General features: G+C 34.9%; 1 protein-coding gene and 1 long non-coding RNA gene across 2 annotated transcripts; both read left to right on the top strand.

Annotated features, from left to right (window-relative positions):
• The first annotated feature begins 8,065 nt into the window (after positions 1-8,065).
• LOC107888206 (E3 ubiquitin-protein ligase RGLG2) lies at positions 8,066-10,790 on the top strand. Its single transcript, XM_016812318.2, has 11 exons — positions 8,066-8,369; positions 8,541-8,625; positions 8,728-8,868; positions 8,961-9,074; positions 9,168-9,265; positions 9,521-9,600; positions 9,677-9,782; positions 9,906-10,033; positions 10,130-10,295; positions 10,447-10,503; positions 10,631-10,790. The coding sequence occupies exons 1-11, from the start codon at positions 8,106-8,108 to the stop codon at positions 10,709-10,711; spliced, it is 1,320 nt and encodes a 439-aa protein (XP_016667807.2). The 5' UTR covers positions 8,066-8,105; the 3' UTR covers positions 10,712-10,790.
• Positions 10,791-17,941: 7,151 nt separating this feature from the next.
• On the top strand, positions 17,942-20,497 carry LOC121219820 (uncharacterized). The gene is made up of 3 exons (XR_005916762.1): positions 17,942-18,170; positions 18,294-18,418; positions 18,615-20,497. It is a non-coding gene; the product is annotated as an uncharacterized lncRNA (long non-coding RNA).
• Positions 20,498-21,660: the final 1,163 nt, after the last annotated feature.

Here is a 21,660-nt window from a genome sequence, read left to right as displayed (position 1 = left end):
CTATTTTGATGCTTACTATTTTTGGATTACATACTTGTCCCAAGCTCCAGAACTTTACAAGCCAAAAATTCCTATGTGATCTAGGTAGACATACTTATGAATTGACATTATATTAAACAATTGCATTATCGGCTATTTGTATTCTGCTAGAATAAACAAGTTACCCATATGATTTATTGATGGACTCAAACGTTTGAAAACCTTAACATTTGTCTACCTCGTAATATACTGAACTTAGGTGTTTGATATCAAAAGTAGTAAGTCAGTTATATATCATGTTAAGATTATGTGTAAATATCAAATGCCTAGTTATGTAATCCAAAACCAAAATTTGTACTATACTTGCTCAAGGGTCATCTTTTAATTTGCTATTTTTGTTGCTTTGCTTTGAGGACAGGAAATGACTTAAGTGTGGGGAGTTTGATTTGCCGTAATATAGTGTAACAAAGTAAACTAATTTTAGCACTTGAGGAGCTTGAATACAAGCATTTTCATTATGTTTTAGCTAAGTTTTCATAATTTAGTTTAAATTCAATAAAAAAGTGTATTTTGAGTCTTTTATGGACCTTAGGGCCGAATAAGGCTTAAAGGTGACTAATGGACTTGGTGAGTGTGCAGGAGATCATTTGAGGGCATATAAACTCAATACTGATTGTTGTGTTGCAACATGGGAATTTCGATGTCACAACATAGGGAGCAAAATGCAAGAATCTCGAGACTGCTTTTGGTGTTGCGACACATCCCTGAAGCTACCCTGAACCTGAGCTTACTGCATTCGATGTCGCGACACACACACTAGGGTATTGTAACATCTGTCCTGTACAAGAAACACTTATGAGCTAGGGGTGTTTTGGTTCACACAATCAAAAGTTAAATACGTGAGCGTCAGTTGACTAGGGTTAAGGACAACGACAACCCTAACTTTATAAATAGGCTCTTAAACACTTGTTAAAAATGACTTTTGATATTCTAAGTTTTTTTTTTATAAATTTTGTCTTTAGTTTTTCTTTTCTTTTAGGCATTAGGTTTATTTTAGTTCTTTTCTATTTTGAGTTATTTGAAGAAGCTGATTTGTAGATTCGAACCAAATCTTGTGGATTTTGTGCTACATCAATCAATAAAATTCAAGATTCTTTAAACCTTATTCTTGATTTATTCTTTATGCATATATTATTTGTTAAGTTTGTTGTGTTTATGAGATCCATGAGGAACTAATCCTCTTATGGGGGATTAGCAAGTGGAGGTGTGACTAACTAATTACTATGTAGGGTTTTCTTAATGAATCAATTATTTAAGAGAGGAAAAACTTAAACCCTAAGCTTGACGACCCTAGAAAGTTATTTAAGTGAGAATTAACCCAAATTGGTATGGCCTATCCGTGAACACCTGAGCCCCACACTAGTTTATACTGTGAGGTCAAGAGATAAGTAGTTCTTGCTGACTCATTAGTTTAGTGGAAGTTTGAGAGATCCTGCTAGGTTAATAACGAGTTGATTTAATAGAAATCCAAAAATAGGAATTAGTAATGATCACCAAAGCGAGCTAATCACTCATAGCATTTTTCTAAAGTTCTTTTCATTTATGCTATTTTGTTCCCTTATTTATAAAACCCCAAAAATTTCTATTTATATTTTATCGTAATATGATTTATTTAAAGTACTAATTAGATTTATTTATGTTTAGATTAGAATTAATTTAGTACTTGGGTATGATCTTCGGAGTACTTACCTACTTTGTTGTAACTATATTACAACCTGACCTATATACTTGCGGACACCACTTATCTTATATCTTTTATGCAGTATTCTCACTCTGTTGAAAAATAGGGAGAATTTATTCTCAATTATTAAATATTTTTTCCAAAATAACAATTTTACCAATTTTTATTAAAGAATAGATAATTTTCGTTTTCACCTAAAAAAAGAAAGACAACTTTTTCTAGTTCTATGTTTTGATTCAATTAGTTGAAGCCCACACTCGAAGCATTTTGTGGTGTGAGAATAGCAGAGAAGATCATTTGGTTGAAAGCCAAAAATATCTAGGATCTGCTTATCCGAAAACACATAAACGATTTTAGTCTAAGGTTTATTGCTATAAATATCACAAACCGGGACGATTTTCAAATTTTTAATTTTCCCCTATTCAAGAAAACCATTTTCAAATATGATTTTTCAAACATTTACTTGTTCTTGTAAGTCACAATACACACAGTTGGTGTTTATAACCAACATATGTTGCCAACTTATCAACCTGTTGCCCCAACTCATCAAAAAGCTGCCTGAAGAGAAAAGCTTCCATTCAAGAGGAAACCAAATGGACAACCAACTATATGTAGATGGATTCCTTATATTTAAGAGTCATCTGTCTTAGACCCATTGATGACTGTGAACCAAACTTGGAAGATGGAAGTTTAAACTTAGGCATATTCTTTTTGTTTGTTTTTTTTTTAAATTTGCATATTATTGCTACTAATATCTAAACTTAGGCAGATAGCTACATTGATGCTATTGATTTTTAAACTTATGCATATTCTTTTTTGTAAGTTTTCATATTATTGTTACTGATATCTAAACTTAAGCAGATAGTTACATGATAGTTACATTCTTTTTTGTAAATTTGCCTACAATTCAACTAAGATCAATTGTATTATAGGCAAATTTGGAAACAATTTGGCCTTCTAAACATATGTAGTTACAAGTCATATAGTATGATATTGTTTTTGTAAATAGTGCCTTTATTAATGAATGAATTACAATGTTTTGCAATGTTTTATGCTTTTGTTTCATCAGTACAAAGTAGGTTTTTTTTAATCCATTCCATAAAACAAAATTGAAGATTTCATAAATTAAACTTTCCAACATCCATTACATAAAGCAAATTTCAGATAACATACTTTTAACTCACACCCTAAACCACTTCAACCATTTAACATTGACTCCTTCTTGCACATAAGCTGGTTATTGAATAATACTAACCATCACTAAAACCACTTATCCAAAAAAAAACCATAAGTTGGTTTTTCATTTCAATAACCACAACAAAATTACAAACAACAGCACCATCAACCATGTTTTTCTCTCCCTCATTGCATCCTCTATTATCCTGACTTTTTTCAAAACACCCAACAACGTAATTTTTGAATGGGGCGTCAATTGTGGATCAAGCCAAGCGAAAAAGCGACATGCATTTTGAAAACCACTCTTATACTTCTTACACCCCCAAAAGCCTCCTACATTGGTTGTCATTGGACCAAAAAGTCCTTAAATTAGTAGGATTTCCACAATAGCACATCGAAATCGCAGTGGGTATCTTCATTTCTTGTCTTCTTCTTCTTCTTTTTTCTTTTTCTTCTCTTCTTCTTCACCTACTGCCCCAGGTAAAGTTCTTCTAAAATGGGTGGGTTTCCACCGTAGCTAGTTAACGGGCCACATCAGCTCTTTGTTACGTTTGTAACGGAAAATAGCTGTTAGTGACTAGTTTGTAATTTTCATAAATTTTAGTGACTGAGTTGTCACTTTTGAAAGTTTAGCGACTGAAATGTTATTTTAACCAAAGTTAAGTGACCGTTAGTGTACTTTTCCCTTTGATCAATTATGACATAATCTACTCACAAATAGGAGTGCTCAAATGCTCAACCAAACTAAATTATAATGAACTCAATTAATCAAACTTATAAAATTTTGACTTAAAAAGGTCAAAAAACTCTCGATAAAGGTAAGAAAAAACTCAATTAAGCCTTTAGTAATCCAAAAGTGCATTCGATTAACTGATTTGATTGTTAATCTCGCTGACATGGCTAACAGAAGTTATAAAAAATTGCCACATACCACGTCAACAAATATATATATTTTTAAAAATATTAAAATGTGCACATATAATGAATCTAGACAAATAGTTGTCCAAATCCATTTTGGATGAGTGCAAAACTAAAAAATTTCAAAAATATAAAAAAAATTATTGAAAATGAATCTATAGTTTTTTAAAAAAATTAACCAGTTAATTTTTTTTTCATAATTTTTGAATTTTTTTTAGTTTTGTATTCATCCAAAATGAATCTAGATAACTATTTATCCCGATTTAGTATATATGCTCACTATAATTATTTTTTAAAAAATATATATATTTTTTATTTTTACTAATGTTGCAGGCCATATGCTAGTAGGTCACATTAGCATATTGCCACAGGGCAGTTTTTGGTAGCTTCTATCAACCATGTCAACAAGGTTGATGGTCAAACAGGTCAACTAAAAGTTTTTGTTAAAACAGAAAGGGTTAATTTTTTTTTTGAATAACAGAGAGTTCAATTGGATGCACTTTTTTTATAAGAACTCAGTTAATTTTTTAATTTTTTACTAAGGACTTTTTTGACCCTTAAATCTAAAATTTTTAACTTGGATTAATTTAGTTTATTTTTGAATTAACTAAAACTTGTATAACATGTTTTTTAGTTCATATATGTTTAAAACATGACCAAAATTAATTATTATATTTTTTATCTTTCATTTTATTTTACAATCTATGTTTCATGTCTGATTTTCATGATAGAATTTAATTTTTATGAAATTTTTATTTTTATTTTAATATTTTTATGATTTTTAAATTATTTGTTGATTTCACATATAAGATAAATAATGTTTTGTCAATATAAAGTATATGTGTCAGCCAACATCATTAAAAAATTAATATTTTAATTAGTATTTACTCCATTAAAGAAAAACGATTTAAATCTTCTTTTGAAAAGCCAACAGTCAAATTTAACTAAAAAAAATCATATTAACCTAAAAAGTATGAACATTGGTGACTAAACTTTTCATCATGTCGAAAATATATAGAAGAAGCTTCAAAATAGTGACGGGTATTTAGATTATTAAAAAAATGCTTAATAACAAATTTGGCCATTAACGTTTACTTGTTTTGTCAAAATGACTTTAATTGTATTTTTGAACCTTTTTTTGCCATTAACCTTTGTTTTTTTTCCAATTATTTTTTCTAATAGATTTGATGAAAGTACTGTAAAAAAATATAACGGATATAATGTGGAATTGTTTGAATGGGATATAATTTATTACTTAGGTAACCCAACAAGATAATTATATGTGAAAAATAATAAAATAAATAAATCATACATGAAATTAAAAAATAACTCTTGATTTAAAAAAATAAACGTAATTATCTAAGAATAATGTTTCAAAATGTTTGTTTATTAAGAGGCTCCAAAAAGATAATTAATAAATCAAACAGGAAATACTGAATGTGTGCATTTATTTTGAAATCTTTTTTTAGATATTTACATTTATTTTCTTTTAATTAAGATTTATATTTTTAACTTCATGAATTATTTTATTATTTTATTATTTTTCACATGTAATTATTTTATTGGGTTATCTAAGTAATAAATTACATCTCATTAAAAATATTTCACATATGAAATTCCACATCATCCTGTTAACCTTTTTAATGGTACTTTCATCAAATCTATTAAAAAAGTAATTTAAAAAAGAATAAAATTTGATGAAAAAAAGGCTTAAAAAATACAATTAAATTTTTTTGACAAAACATATAAACGTTAATAACTAAATTTATCATTAAGTAAAAAAAAAAGCTATATTGTGAGTCATACTCATTTATCATCTAATTTAATAAAGTATTAGTATTTTTGTTTCCAATTAAATATGTCGAAGTGGTTATGTATTTACCCTAATAGCGAAGTAGCAAACTTTTGAAAGGAAGGTCAGAGAGTGCGGCACGTGGAACTACCGGTGTGAACGGTGCCTATAATTTCCACCTGACTTTGGCACCGAAGTGAGTTCCATGCAAATTCGTCATCTAGGCAATAGTGAAAGTCAAATGTTTTTTATATAGGAAATTATTTGGTATAATTTTAGTGAAGTTTTTAGTCTTTACGAATAAAATCAATAGTTAACATACGTCTTATTAAGATGTAATAAAATATTTAAAATTAAATATTAATATATTTATTTTTTAAAACTATTTACTATCAGTATAACAAATATTTACATTTTTATATATAATATTTTATATGCATATATATGAATATATCATACTTAAATTGAACATTACCCTAACATAGATATTACCCTAACATATATATTACTACATATATATATTTATTATGTTAAAATTAAAATTAAAATTTAATATAATTTAGTTGTTATTAGCTAATTTAATTAGTTAACATAACTTATTTCAATTAAAATGAAATTACAAATTCTAACTTATGAAATAGATTTTTTTCGTGTTAACTATTTGAATTAACTAAAATCAAGATCAAAATAGAGAACTAAATTATAATAAATTAAAATATAAAAATTAAATTTCAAATATGAACATAGTAGAAGGATCAAAACTACAATTTAACCATCCTCATGATTAAAGGAAAGAAGACAAGGAGAGTTGGACACCCATCAATGAGGGAAACCCTTAGAGCATTACTTTTATATATAACTAAATTATGGTACAATCATTTTGATGAAAACTTTATATGATAAAAATATTTATTTTTTAAAATAACAAATATATTCATTAAAAGTTTATTTAAGAATCAAAATACTAAACTTAAAGATTTTGAATTTAGAGTGTCTTTGGTTTACAAATTTTACTATGTGAATGTTGATATGGTAATACAACAAGGAGGAGGTATGAAAGAGAGTGGTGATTTCTGCGAAGGTCGATTCACTCAATTGGGATGGAGAGCCAGAAGCAGTAAGGAGTGAAAGTGAGGAAAGTGGTAAAGTTGGAAGCTGAAGGTAAGTTGACAGAATATTGAATTGGCCTCTTTTAAGAGTCGTTTCTCTTTTTGCATTCCTAGAGGTATTTATAGGCAGGGCCCGTGTAAGGTGATGTCAACGTGTTGAGCTTGTCATTTAGCCATTATTGCAGAACACATGGGGCGGGATCTTCGATGGGATGAGGATGTCTATGATGGGACAAATTTTGTCATTCAGTCTGGCTTAACAGTATAGAGCAATTGAACCCATGTGATGTTTGGCGACTAACAACATCACATTCCCAATGAAAGCTTGAAAGGTCGAGTACTAGATGGTTTGGACTTGTTTGGGTGGTTGTCCCGGAAGGTAGGATTTGTGAATGACTATCTGATTCACTGTAGACTAGCTTGTTGTTTGGGTATCATTTTGGCTTGTCAAATGTCCTCACAAGGATGGGAGTGTAACAATGCAATTTTTAATTGATTTATAAAATATAAAAAAATAATCTTATAATAATATAATTCACTTAATAAAATATGTCCAATTGATTTTATTTTTGATAGAGATAATTACTTATTCATCTTTTATTAAAATCCATCGATGTTGACTAAAGCTATAGGTGAAATAGAAAAAGTCTCGGATTTAATGTCCGGTAATTCCTACTCCTTTCTCTTATTAAAAAAAAAAAAAAACTAACTATAGTGATGTCCCTGAGTTCTAACCATTCTGGTTGAATACGATAGGCGGATTAATTTCTTGCAGGTGAGGTTTCTAATAGATATGGTTCCTATATATAATTTTACATGTATATGCATCACTTTCACTTTCATTAATTTTGACGAAATTTGGATTAAAAATATCAAATACTTTGAATGTAGTAAAATACTTCATCCGCAAGATTGTAACTATCACTTGCGTGTTCATCACCGGATGAGAAAAAGAAAAAAGTCAGCTAGAATTTCTTCTCTTACTGTTTTTTCTTGGAGTTCCTTGAGGTGTTTAATTTTTAAATTTCCACTTTTTCATTTCAAGAACTTTCCATTGATTGCATAACCTTTGAACCGGTCATTAATTATCCCCCACCCTTTTCTGCATTTTCTTGATTTCCCATGGTAATTTGTTTTTATCTGAAACATTTAAATACTTTAATAGAATTAGAGTACAATAAGCGTACAACCTTTTTGTATCCTTCACCATTATCATTTCCCAACTCTTGGTTCAACCCTCAAAGGTACATTAACAGGTTTTTGAGGTATATTGTCACGAGTGTCAAGATTTTCAGCCTATTCAATAGTAACAATGATTTTAATGGACTTTACTTTGGTTTGCAGGAGGGGAAGCATTGGAGTAAGCTTAATCTGTCGGTTATATTTAGTTATGGGAAGCAAAATCTCAAAGGGTTGTAGCAGAAGGAGGTCTCGAACTAGCAGGTCAGGTGGTACAGATTCATGGAGTCCTTACGGATACCCCACGCCACCACAATCTGCATATCCTCAACAAAATAATTACTACACGCCGCACCATCCTAGTTATGCACCATCGCCGTCATATAATTATGTACCGCAAACGCCTGGGTGTGTACATAGGACTATGGAGAGGAAATACTCAAGGATAGATGATAACTACCAGACATTGGACCAGGTTAGCTTCCTGTTCTGCTATTCTTTTGAGTTTTTATCTGTTCTGTTCTTTTGTATTGGTTAATATGAAGAAATGGTGTGATTATTGTTTACTGTCAAACATGAAAGCCCTGGAAAGCAAACAGATTAACGAATTATATAGAAATGACATTTAAGGAATTGATGATTACAGGTTACTGCTGCTCTTGCACAAGCTGGCCTTGAGTCCTCTAATCTTATTGTTGGTATTGATTTCACAAAGAGCAACGAATGGACAGGTATTGCTCATTAACACCATCAGATGCCTATAAATTCATTGTTGTTTTTTTCTTTCAAAATGATCTGCAATGCACCATGCTTAAACTGTCATGGAAAACCAGGAGCGACGTCATTCAACCACCGAAGCTTGCATCACATCGGACATGGTCAAAATCCCTACGAACAAGCTATATCGATTATTGGACAGAGCTTATCCGCTTTTGACGAGGATAACTTAATTCCCTGTTATGGATTTGGAGATGGTAAGGTTCATCCAAATTGTTTTCTCACCATTCTACATTGATTTGATTTTGCTATTCGGATTATATGACGACACTATTCATATATTTGCCAGCATCAACACATGATCAAGACGTCTTCAGTTTCTATCCAGAAGAGATATTTTGTGAAGGATTTGAGGAGGTGCTCGCACGATACAGAGAAATTGTTCCTCAACTTCGACTTGCAGGTGCCCTGTTTTACTTGGTTCATTAGCTTATTCTTGTTGTACAAGTCGAAGCAGTTGGTTCTTACGGCGATCCTTTATATTTTCTTATGGCAGGACCGACATCTTTGGCACCCATCATTGAAATGGCGATGACTATTGTTGAGCAAAGTGGTGGTCAGTACCATATTTTGCTGATAATTGCTGATGGGCAGGTAAATTCACAACAGAACTTACAGTTTTTGTACAATATTAATGGCATTCACTCCAAAAGCCTAGATTAGAGTAACAAAATTTCATCATTAAAAAGTAGATCATGTTAATCATCATTGGTTTGGGCAATAAATGAGATTGGAATAAGAATTGATAGTAAAAGATAGAACTCTGATTTTACTCTTACGATGAATCATCCAAAACACAGATGATCTCAGCTCTCCAACTCTTCTGTCTTATCTTTACGTATATTTTAGGTGACTAGAAGTGTTGACACACAGCCTGGTCTACTTAGCCCCCAGGAGCAAAACACAATTGATGCAATTGTAAAAGCAAGGTAAGTCTCATCAACTTCCTATATGCTTTAAATTGCCTAGCACCAAATATATATCCTCATGGTCATTTGGTTGCAGTGAACTCCCTTTGTCAATTGTCCTAGTTGGGGTAGGTGATGGACCATGGGACATGATGAGGGAGTTCGATGATAACATCCCTGCTCGTGCCTTTGACAATTTTCAGGTGAACAATATTTTATCTGTTGTAATTGTTGCAAACTGTAACTTTTTTTTTTTGGCATAAAAGAGAATAAAGTGGAACTTAGGTCTGTTGAATGGCAACTCTTTTTGTTTTCGATCATGCTAGTTTGTGAACTTCACCGAGATAACGTCGAACATCATGAATCCATCAAGAAAGCAGGCAGAATTTGCACTGTCAGCCTTGATGGAAATACCTTTTCAATATAAAGCAACGATTGAGCTTGGCTTATTGGGGTAATTTATTTATGTTGTTTGACCTCCATTCATGATCATTTATTTTAAATGTATTAATTAGTATCTTTTTGATTATCTTTGTACCATTCAAATCAGAAGAAGGAAGGGAGATATTACAGAGAGAGTTCCCCTCCCACCTCCCATTTATGGTACCCCAAACCCTTATTCACGCGCAAGCAGTTTCCAGCAGAATGTATCTCCTTATTCTGGATATCATACTTCAGCCACTGCTCCATCTTTAAGCTCCCTCGACAATCACCAGGTACACCATTCCAATGAAAATAACACTCGGACTCAGTTATGAGCGTTAAATACGAGCACTTAAAACAAAGTAAAGATGTCTTAAGTAACAAAGAGATTACCATAAGGTATTAATCCTTTTCTTTTCCCTTTTGCTTCTGCAAATTTGACAGGTTTGCCCCATTTGTCTTGTTAATCCCAAGGATATGGCCATTGGTTGTGGACACCAGGTTGATTACTTTCTGTATTTCTCATTTCATAAAATCATACAATATAACGAGTACTGATATCATTAATTCTCTCTTTTTTTTTTCTTTTTCTTTTTGGTTCATTTTATTAATCCTTCAAATTTGACAGACTTGCTGTGACTGTGGAGAACATCTGCAACTTTGCCCCATATGTCGTACAACTATCCAAATGCGAATCAGACTCTATTGATCTGCACCCCTTCTCTTAAACAGCATTTTTGATTTGGGTTACAGCTGAGTCCGGTATTTCAAATTCCAAAAGAAAGGAAAGGTCAGCCATTCAGTCATTCTAACCTGAATATATATATATATATGTTAAGAAATGGCTTAAAATTGGTAGTGGATTGTTGTTGTTGGTAGTGGGTTGTTGGTGGTAGTGGATTAGTGGATGGTTGTTGGTGTCCATTTTCAACCACAAATCTTTGCCAAAGTTTTGGACAATTATGTCCTTGAACTCTCTTATAAATAGAGAGGTTCATTAGCCATATTCATCATCCCAAACCAAGAGAGAGCAAAGCTTGTTCTTTGAAAGCTAGGATTTTAGCTTTCGGGTTTTCTATAGGGGTTGAGAGTTGTGAGGTTCTCGGGTTGTGTCTTGAGTGTAAAACACTTGTAATCTTCATCTTGTTATAGTGAAATTTCTTTTCGCCTCTGCCCGTGGACGTAGGCATTAAAGCCGAACCACGTAAATCCTTGTGTTCACTTTATTTTTCGTTCCGGTCAATTTACTTGTAGTCATATCGGAGTTCTCGAATCGATCCTTTCCGCAACAAATTGGTATCAGAGCGTAGTTGAAGGAGTGATAATATTTTCTGAATTGCCCTGTGACTGCAGCTTTGTCTGATCTTTCACATCAGGAAGAAAATATTATCATTCATTCAAAGGTTCCAAATTATGGCTACAAGTGTTTCATCGACTAAGTATGATGTCGAGAAATTTACCGGGAAAAATAGTTTCAGTTTATGGCGCATCAAGATGCGGGCAGTGCTGGTTCAACAAGGATTGCTAAAAGCATTGTCTGGTAAAGATAAATTACCAAGCACGCTTTCGGAAGAGCAAAAGGATGACATGCTAGAAAGAGCACATAGTGCTATTCTGCTATGTCTAGGAGATGAAGTGCTACGAGAAGTAGCGGATGAGAAAACCGCGTCCGGTTTGTGGCTCCGGTTAGAGAGCAAGTACATGACGAAGTCATTGACGAACCGGCTCTACCTCAAGCAAAGACTCTATGCCCTGAAGATGGAGGAAGGTACACCTGTTTCCCAGCACCTGGATAAATTCAATTCCATTATCATGGATTTGAATAATATCGATAACAAAATCGATGATGAGGACCAAGCAATAATTGTTTTGTGTTCTTTGCCTCCCTCGTATGAGAATTTTGTTGATACAATGATGTACGGTCGTGATGACCTGACTCTAGAGGAGGTGAAAAATGCCTTAAGTTCCAGTGAGTTGAGGAAGAAAATCACTGGTAAGGTGGTCGAAAACAATGAAGGCGAAGGCTTGGTTGCTCGAGGAAGATCCAAGGCAAAGGGTGGAAGTTCAAGTAAAAGCCATCCTAGATCGCAGTCCAAGAAGAGAATACAGTGCTACTACTGTAAGAAGTACGGGCACATGAAGGTAGATTGTCCGAAAAGGAAGGAGAAATCAGAATCACAGGAGCAACAAAATGATCGTGCGAATGTAGCTGATGCAGATTCTTCAAGTGATGCCGAGATCGTTCTTGCAGTATCCGACTCTTACGCTGGTGGGAGATGGATTCTTGATACGGGAGCTACATTTCATATAAGTACTTCGAAAGATGCATTCTCAACATACGAGAAGCATTCTGGTTCAGTACTAATGGGAAATGACCACGCATGTCAAGTCATGGGGATTGGCACAGTTCGTATAAAGATGTTTGACGGTATTGTTAGAACTCTAACTGATGTTCGGCACATTCCAGAAATGAAGAAAAATTTGATCTCTTTGAGTACGTTGGACAAGAAAGGCTTTCGGTACTCTGCTGAAGGTGGAGTTCTCAAGGTATTCTCGGGTGCTTTGACTGTGATACGTGGTAATTTGGAGCGGGGCCTTTACTTCCTCGATGGTTCCTCGGTTACAGGTGTTGCGGGAGTGTCATCATCAGATGATCTAGATTCTGACACCACGAAGTTATGGCATATGCGGCTCGGGCATATGAGCGAGAGAGGCTTATCGGTGCTAAGCAAACGAGGATTATTGTCTGGGCAGTGTACAGGAAAGTTGAATTTCTGTGAGCACTGCGTCTTCGGTAAGCAGACTCGGGTAAAGTTCAGCACTGGGATTCACAAGACAAAAGGCACAGTGGATTACTTCCATTCTGACCTTTGGGGGCCTTCTCCGACAATTTCTAAAGGTGGTTACAGATATCTGCTTACCTTTATCGATGATTACTCGAGAAAGGTTTGGGTGTATTTTCTGAAGAGCAAGTATGAGGTTCTCATCAACTTCAAGCAATTTAAAGCTTTGATCGAAAATCAAACAGGAAAGAAGATCAAGCGATTCCGGACGGATAATGGCTTGGAGTTTTGCTCAGGTGAATTCAATGAGTTCTGCAAAAATGAAGGAATAGTGAGACACCGCACTGTTCGTCGAACACCACAACAAAATGGAGTTGCAGAACGCATGAATAGAACTCTCTTGGAGCGAGCTCGTTGCATGCGATCAAATGCTGGGCTCGGTGAAGAATTTTGGGCTGAAGCTGTTAATACTGCTTGTTATTTGGTTAACAGATCTCCGTCAACAGCTATTGAGCTGAAGACTCCTGAGGAAGTATGGTCTGGTTCTCCTGCTGATTACTCTGGTTTAAGAGTGTTTGGCTGCCCTGCGTATGCTCATGTAAATGAGGGAAAACTCAAACCGAGGGCGAAGAAATGCATATTTCTTGGATACGGCCAAGGGGTGAAAGGATACAGGTTGTGGTGTCCTGATCCGGTTTCGTCCAAGTTCATCATCAGCAGAGATGTGACTTTTGATGAGTCATCCATGCTTCGATCCACCACAAATTCCCGGGAAAAGGAGGAGTCAGATAGAATGGGAGATCACGGTGTTGAGAAGCAGGTGGAGTGTCAGGTGGACGCTCCAATTCCTACGGAAGGTACTTCAGTCCAGGATGATCAAGTTGAGGTGCAAGATTCCGATGAAGATGAGTCACCTCAAGAAAAACCATATAGCATTGCCACTGGAAGAACGAAGAGACAAATCAAACCAAATCCGCGTTACGCTAATCTGGTGTCTTTCGCGCTCAGTGTGGCGGAGTCCATTGGTATAGAACCTTCCAGTTATAATGAGGCTGTCACGTGTGATGAGTCGGCACAGTGGGCAATTGCTATGAGTGAGGAGATAGAATCTCTTCACAAGAACCATACTTGGGAGTTGGTTAAGCCGCCAAGTAACCAGAAGATAGTTGGTTGCAAATGGGTCTTCAAGAAAAAGGAAGGCATCCTAGGGGTTGAAGCAACTAGATTCAAGGCACGATTGGTTGCTAAAGGCTTCACTCAGAAAGAGGGGATTGACTACAATGAAGTTTTCTCCCCAGTCGTAAAGCATTCTTCCATTCGTGTATTACTTGCCATGGTGGCCAAGTCTGATCTAGAACTTGAGCAGCTTGACGTAAAAACGGCGTTCTTGCATGGTGAGCTCGAGGAAACAATCTACATGCGTCAACCAGAGGGTTTTACAGTTCCTGGTAAAGAAGACCATGTCTGTCTATTAAAGAAGTCTTTATATGGATTGAAACAATCCCCAAGGCAGTGGTACAAGCGGTTTGATAGCTTCATGATTCAGCATGGTTACACAAGATGTGACTATGATGCTTGTGTCTATCATCGGAAGCTCTCAGATGGTTCGCACATTTATTTGTTGCTGTATGTTGATGACATGTTAATTGCTTCCAAAAACATGTCGGAAATCAACAAGTTAAAGTCGCAGTTGAGTGGTGAGTTCGAGATGAAGGATCTGGGTGCTGCCAAGAAAATTTTGGGCATGGATATTCACAGAGATCGCAAGGCGGGCAAGCTTCGTGTGTCGCAGAAGAACTACATTGAAAAGGTTCTTCAACGCTTCGGCATGGATAAAGCGAAAACTGTGAGTACTCCGTTGGCACCACATTTCAAACTCTCTGCAGAGTTGTCACCACAATCTGATGAAGAAAAGCAGCAAATGTCTCACATTCCATACTCGAGTGCAGTTGGAAGCGTGATGTATGCAATGGTTTGCACTCGTCCAGACATTTCACATGCAGTTAGTGTGGTCAGCAGATACATGAGTTGTCCTGGCAAGGAACACTGGCAGGCCGTGAAATGGATTCTCAGGTACTTGAGAGGTTCTGCAGATTTATGCTTGGTATATGATCAGAGTGACTGCACTAGCAGTGTCACGGGCTATGTGGACTCTGATTATGCTGGAGATCTGGACAAAAGAAGATCTCTGACGGGTTATGTTTTCACTTATTCTGGAGGAGCCATTAGTTGGAAAGCTGTGTTACAGTCTACCGTAGCCTTATCTACGACTGAGGCGGAATATATGGCGTTAGCAGAAGCAGTGAAAGAAGCATTGTGGATGAAAGGTCTAGTAAGCAGTTTGGGTTTACAACAGGATTTCACTGTTGTATTTTGCGATAGCCAGAGTGCCATACATCTGACTAAAAATCAGATGTTTCATGAACGGACCAAACACATTGATGTCAGATATCATTTTGTTCGGGAACATGTTACGCAAGGTGACATTGTTATCAGCAAGGTTGCTACCGAGAAGAATCCTGCAGATATGTTAACTAAGGTGATCCCTGCATATAAGTTCAAGCATTGCTTGGACTTGATAGGTATTCGGGATTGATTAGCGCCAGAGAGGCGTTTGGAAGAGGTGATCCAGTTCGAGGAATTCACTATGATGTTCAGCTTGGTAAATTTCAAGCCAAGGTGGAGATTTGTTAAGAAATGGCTTAAAATTGGTAGTGGATTGTTGTTGTTGGTAGTGGGTTGTTGGTGGTAGTGGATTAGTGGATGGTTGTTGGTGTCCATTTTCAACCACAAATCTTTGCCAAAGTTTTGGACAATTATGTCCTTGAACTCTCTTATAAATAGAGAGGTTCATTAGCCATATTCATCATCCCAAACCAAGAGAGAGCAAAGCTTGTTCTTTGAAAGCTAGGATTTTAGCTTTCGGGTTTTCTATAGGGGTTGAGAGTTGTGAGGTTCTCGGGTTGTGTCTTGAGTGTAAAACACTTGTAATCTTCATCTTGTTATAGTGAAATTTCTTTTCGCCTCTGCCCGTGGACGTAGGCATTAAAGCCGAACCACGTAAATCCTTGTGTTCACTTTATTTTTCGTTCCGGTCAATTTACTTGTAGTCATATCGGAGTTCTCGAATCGATCCTTTCCGCAACAATATACATATCCATTGATGAGATTTTACAATTCTAAGAAATTGCAACATGTACAGGGGAGGTCTGTGGGGAATGGAGTTCCAATATCCAGGGAGATTAAACAATTCAAATGGATTGAGATCGCTTTCATTCTTTTTTGATTGCTTTATGATTGTTATAATTGTCTCTTTTTGATGAGTTTTTCTCTCTTTTTTTGTTTTTTGGTTTTTTTTTTGTTTTGGGGGGGGGGGTTCAATGCTTTTTCCTTTGGGTGTCATTGATATATACATATAAAGTCTGTTGAAGCAAATATATAGTACTGTTTACTTATTTTCACAATGGAAAAAGTTCCAACATATACTCGGTAGAAAAACGAAAACGAGATAAAGTTAGAATGCTACCTTCCCACCATTTTCCCACATCAGACATTAGAATGGTTTGAAGCAGAGAGTTTGGACAAAAAAGGAAAAAGAATGATTTAAAATGAGCAGAGTTTTGTTCAAGCTCAGTTCAGTTTAACTCGTTTGTAGTGGTGATAATATTTTATTTTTATATATTATATAATTTATATCTCATAAAAATTAAATTTATAGTATGTAATATTATAATACAAACATTAAAAAATATTTTAATTTGTTTATATTTTAAAATTCTAAAATTTTAAAAAAATAAAAAATAAAATTATTGAAGGTTGAATTAAAAATAGTATAGATTTATTTTTTTATTTTTATTTAAATATCAACAGTCCTAAAACAAGTATGAATTAACCATCTATAATTATAACTATATAAGCGATGAAGCTTGTACTTTGAATTAGAGTAAGCTTGGACAATTTGGCTGAGCCTATGAACAAGTACAGTTCAAAATTTTAAAGCTGTAAACCTATTTTATTATGTAATTTTGTAACTTCTTTTTTGTTGTTGATAAAACAACATATGCCTCATTAAAAGATCATTCATCAAGATGACGAGTGGAAAAAGAGTGCATCTAAAAACTATCATTCGAATTAAAGATTGTTAATACATAACCAATGACGAATAAAAATAGGGGGATTATGCCACCAACTAGAAACAATATCATCTGGGTAAAACATATGAGTATTTAGATTTGATGTTTTTAAGTGTAGTATATTCGTTAATTTATATTTATAATTTTTATTTAAATAAAATTCTATTATATATTAATATCATTTGTATATGTCCTTAATAGTTTTTTTGTATGCAAAGTAAAATGTAAGAAAATATTGGTTTATTGAGTATCTAATGTTTAATTAATATTAAGTTGTATTGTATGGTCAGATCCTAGTGCAGGTAGACAACTTATATTAGTAAATAACTTAAACAATCTATAGTCTAGTTGAAATTGAGCAAATCTACTAAAAGACTATTATGTCGTCTATCAAGTCCAATTGCAGAGATGTCTTATCTTGGGCATTGGAGTGGTTGACTCCCAAAAAATAGACACATAGATGTCCTTGTCTGGACTGACAATACATCAGACAACACTCAAATTAAATTTATTCTAGATCTATTTATGGATTTATTCACTTGTGACATTTATAGTGTGACATACCTTAATCCTAAGTGGATGATGAATTATGTATGCATGACTCATATACTTTGATGTAAATGAAAGTCTAAGTTCAAATAGATAAGGAACTGAAAGTTGTTGCATTAAGTATACGACTTTTACATGATGTAGCATCATTCCACAACAGTGGAATTCATAACCCTATAAAGGGTAAATGATATCCTTTTGTTGGCATTACATTATTGATGAAAACTGAACGTCGCCATGGGTCATTTGTCATAAGAAAAATTGACTTTTTCATAATCAGAAGATGTAACGTAAGTCGATCAGGCTTATGTATTGATGGTGTATTAAGTATTATTTTTATTAATATTTAAAAATAATTCATGTGTAACCCTAAAATCTGTCTTTTGACACGCCTTTATCTGTCGATTGGCACGCTCTGTTTTTGTCCTTTTGTTTTCTTTTGTCTTTATGTTTCTTCTGTACTGGTTTTGGTAATCTGTTGAGTAGGTTGTTTTCTTTGTTGGGTGAGGGTTAGGAATGGAAAGGGGATTGGCAAATCTGACTTTGGAGGATGGTGAAGAGGAGGCTCTTTCTATCCCTGATGTGGTTGAAGCGCACAATTCGGCGTATAGCTTTTGTTTGGTGGGTTGTTTTTTAACAGCTAGTGTTGTTCATTTCCCAGCCATGAGAAATACGTTGGCAAACATTTGGAACCCCTTGGAAGGTGTGAAAAATTCTGATTTGGGAGAAAACGCTTTCTTTTTAAATTCTTTAACGAAGTGGATATCCATAGGGTCCTCTCATGAGCCCCTTGGACCTTTAATAATCATCTTTTGAATTTTCATAGGATGCAGGAGAATGAGGATCTTATGTCTATTCCTTTGGTTTACTCAGATTGGTGGGTTCAGATTCATGATCTTCCACCAAGCTTTTTTAGGGAATCTGTTGCAGTGCAATTTGGAAATTTCATAGGTAAATTTCTGGAATATGATATCAAGCAGCTGACCAATGGCTATAAAAATTTTCTTTGCATTCGTATTCAGATTGATGTTAGAAAGCCTTTGAAACGATGAAAAAAATTATGATTTTTTAGTCCAAATTCACATATGCAAAAATCAAATATGAAAAGTTGACTTTTTTTATGTGGATGTCTTGGCCATGGAGATAGTTTCTGCTCGATGAGGCTACAATGTGGAATGCAGGAAATGGAAATGGAATGGGATCTGACATTGACGGCTCATCCACGGAGTGCCGCCACGGAGTGCCACCACGGTCAACAGCATTTGGTTAATGGGGAGGGAGAAAATAATTTTTTTTGGAAAGAAACAAGTTTAGCAGCAATTGGGCCAAAATTCAAGGCACAATAAAGAGAGAAAATCATGGGTCGATTACAATTCTATTCTTTGAATTAATCTGGAAGGATCCAATTTTGAAAATGATTACAGATAAAGGCAGGAATCACGTCCCATTAGTGGGGGAGATTTGTTGCTATGCAAAGTCAACAGATGGAGTCCAATTTGAATTGCGGGGAATTAATTAAGGGGTCGGATGAGGTGAGAACTGCTAATGGGGTGGATCTGACAAAAATGGGTTATGAATTGGAAGATGCTTTAATTACTAGTGATGAAGGAAAAAAAAACAAAGGTTTGACTCTTTGACTTCTAATATTTCCACTATTTCAGATTCGTTGGAAGTTATTGTGGGAAATCTACCCATTTTAAAATATTATCGGCGGCTGCCAGTGGGTATGCCGATCGGAAGAAATGAATTTTTTTTTGTTGGAATGTTTCATAGATTAGGGAGCCTGTGAGCAGTTAGAAGACTTCAGGATATGCTAAAAATTTATTATCCCTAAATCGTCTTCTTTATGGAGACAAAATTGAATGCTGATAAAATAGAAATTTTTGGGAGAAGGTGTGGTTTCTTTAATGGTATTGATGTACACGCGGAAGGGACTCGGGGGGTCTTAGTATTGGGTGGAATGGGGGTCAATTAGGTAATTTGAAGAGTTTCTCCAAAAATCACATTGATGTTGAAATCCAAGAAGAGGAAGATACTCCACGCTGGAAATTTACGGGATTTTATGGGGCGCCGAATGTAAGGGATAAATCTGCTATGTGGGATTTGCTTCGCTGCTTAGGGAGAAACAATTTGCTACCATGGTTAGTAGGAGGTGATTTTAATGACATTCTTTTCGCTAATGAAAAATAGGGTGGGGTTCTTATGGAGGAAGCTAGAATGGAGGCTTTTAGGAGAATTTTGGAGGAATGTCATTTGGAGGATATTAGATATTCTGGAATATGGTTTACTTGGGAGAGGGGTCGTCTGTTGGTAAATAACATAAGAGAGAGAATTGATAGAGGAGTTGCCATAGATGCATGGCTTCAACTCTTTCCAAATTATTCTTTGAGGCACTTTCCTCATTCTATCTCGAACCATTGTCCATTGCTTCTAGAAACGGAGGTTGGTGGTTTGCACAAAAAAATCAAGAATGTTTCATTTTAAGTCATGGTAGGTTTTGGAAGAGTAGTGCGGGAGTGAAATAAGAAGGTTATGGAATGGTAGTTTGGGTTCTTTTCTCAATCGGCTTTTATCTTTTTCTAAGGGACTGCAGTGTTAGGGGGTAAGATTAAACAAAGAAGAGGCTATGATTTCAAAAGATTAAAAAAAAATTTGGAGTTAAATTGTTCTGAGGTTACGGATGAATCTTTGGCTGAGCTAGTTGATGTCAAATTATACCTAAACATGGAGATGGATAAGGAGGAGAAATATTGGGAACAACGTGCTAGGGTGAATTGGTTGAAAATAGGGATAAGAACACGTAATTTTTTCACAAATTTACTTCTCAAAGAAGGTGTACAAATCACATTCGTGGATTACAAAGGAGTGATGGTTCGATAGCCATAGAGCGCATCGAGATTGGGGAAATTGCTCGCGATTATTTTTCAGACCTATTTGTGTAACACCCCGAACCCGAGTCCGACACCGGAGTCGAACACGAGGTGTTAACAAACTTTGAAAAATTTCCAGACACTGCCCAATCTGTGTACTAGTCGCTTTAAAAATCATATCTTGAGCTTCGCAACTCGAAATCAGTTTCGTGATTTTTCCCCGAAACTAGACTCATATGCCCATCTACATATTTTTTTCTAGAATTTTTGGTCGGGCCAATTAGTACAGTTTATTAGTTAAAGTCTCCCATGTTACAGGAATCGACTACCCTGACCTTTGCGCATTACGACTTGGATATCTCCTTGTACAGGGCTCCAATACTGATGCCGTTTATTTCTATAGAAACTAGACTCAGAGAGGAATCTATACATATATGGTATGACTCCTAATTATCTCTGGTTAATTTATAATCAATTTACAAAGTCGGAACAAGGAATCCAGAACCTGTTCTGGCCCTGTCTCACGAGAACCTAAATATCTCTTAACATACTGTCCATATGATTGTTTCGTTACTTTCCTATGAAAGTAGATTCTTCAAGGTTTGTTTACATAATTTATTCACTATTTAATTCCATTCCTACTATTTTTAGTGATTTTCCAAATCTACGTCACTACTGCTGTCAGCATCTACCTTTAAGGTAGGCTTTACCTATTTCATGGTTCAACTAGCCCTTTTTGCATACATAGCACAATTTATGAAAGTGATTAACCATCCCCGTGGCCAATCCTTGTCAAGCATATCCACACTAAATGATTATAACATTATACTTAAACACATATAAGCCATTTTCACATGGCTATCCAAAACTTATACATTACATAAAGTACTCGAAAAACAACAATGGGTCGTCCTATACATGCCATATCAAAATTCAACCAAAAGAGTACCCATAAGAGCCTTTGATAGTGTGGGCGACTTCGACTTCAAGATCCCGAGTCCGATAGCTGGAGAACCAAAAAATCTATAAAACAGAGGAGCAATGGAACAAAGTAAGCAATTTATGCTTAGTAAGTTTTGAGCAAGAAATTCCAGCATAACGAAAGCATAGCACACATTTAGCTAAACGGAATATTTCATAATACACAATTTTTCCGATATCAAACTTACTTCACAACGTTAACCCTTATGTACATACACAAAAGACCAACTTAGCCGAAGGCCGGTAGCTCGTTCATCAACTGAGCGAATATTTATTTGTAAGGGCTCGATTAAATTCAACACATACGTAACATATCCCAATATTGGGATGTTTTTCGAGTAT

This window comes from Gossypium hirsutum, chromosome A03 (genome assembly GCF_007990345.1).
Source record: "Gossypium hirsutum isolate 1008001.06 chromosome A03, Gossypium_hirsutum_v2.1, whole genome shotgun sequence".
Classification (NCBI taxonomy): domain Eukaryota; kingdom Viridiplantae; phylum Streptophyta; class Magnoliopsida; order Malvales; family Malvaceae; genus Gossypium; species Gossypium hirsutum.
The sequence above is the reverse complement of the archived record's forward strand: the minus strand, read 5'-3'. Positions and strand labels throughout refer to the sequence as shown.

Excerpts from the sequence above, each read along its gene's own strand:
- LOC107888206 (XM_016812318.2), top strand. The coding sequence starts at position 8,106 with ATGGGAAGCAAAATCTCAAAGGGTTGTAGCAGAAGGAGGTCTCGAACT. Across the intron at positions 8,626-8,727 it reads AAAGAGCAACGAATGGACAG|GAGCGACGTCATTCAACCAC; the intron begins GTATTGCTCATT and ends ATGGAAAACCAG. Across the intron at positions 9,783-9,905 it reads GTGCCTTTGACAATTTTCAG|TTTGTGAACTTCACCGAGAT; the intron begins GTGAACAATATT and ends CGATCATGCTAG.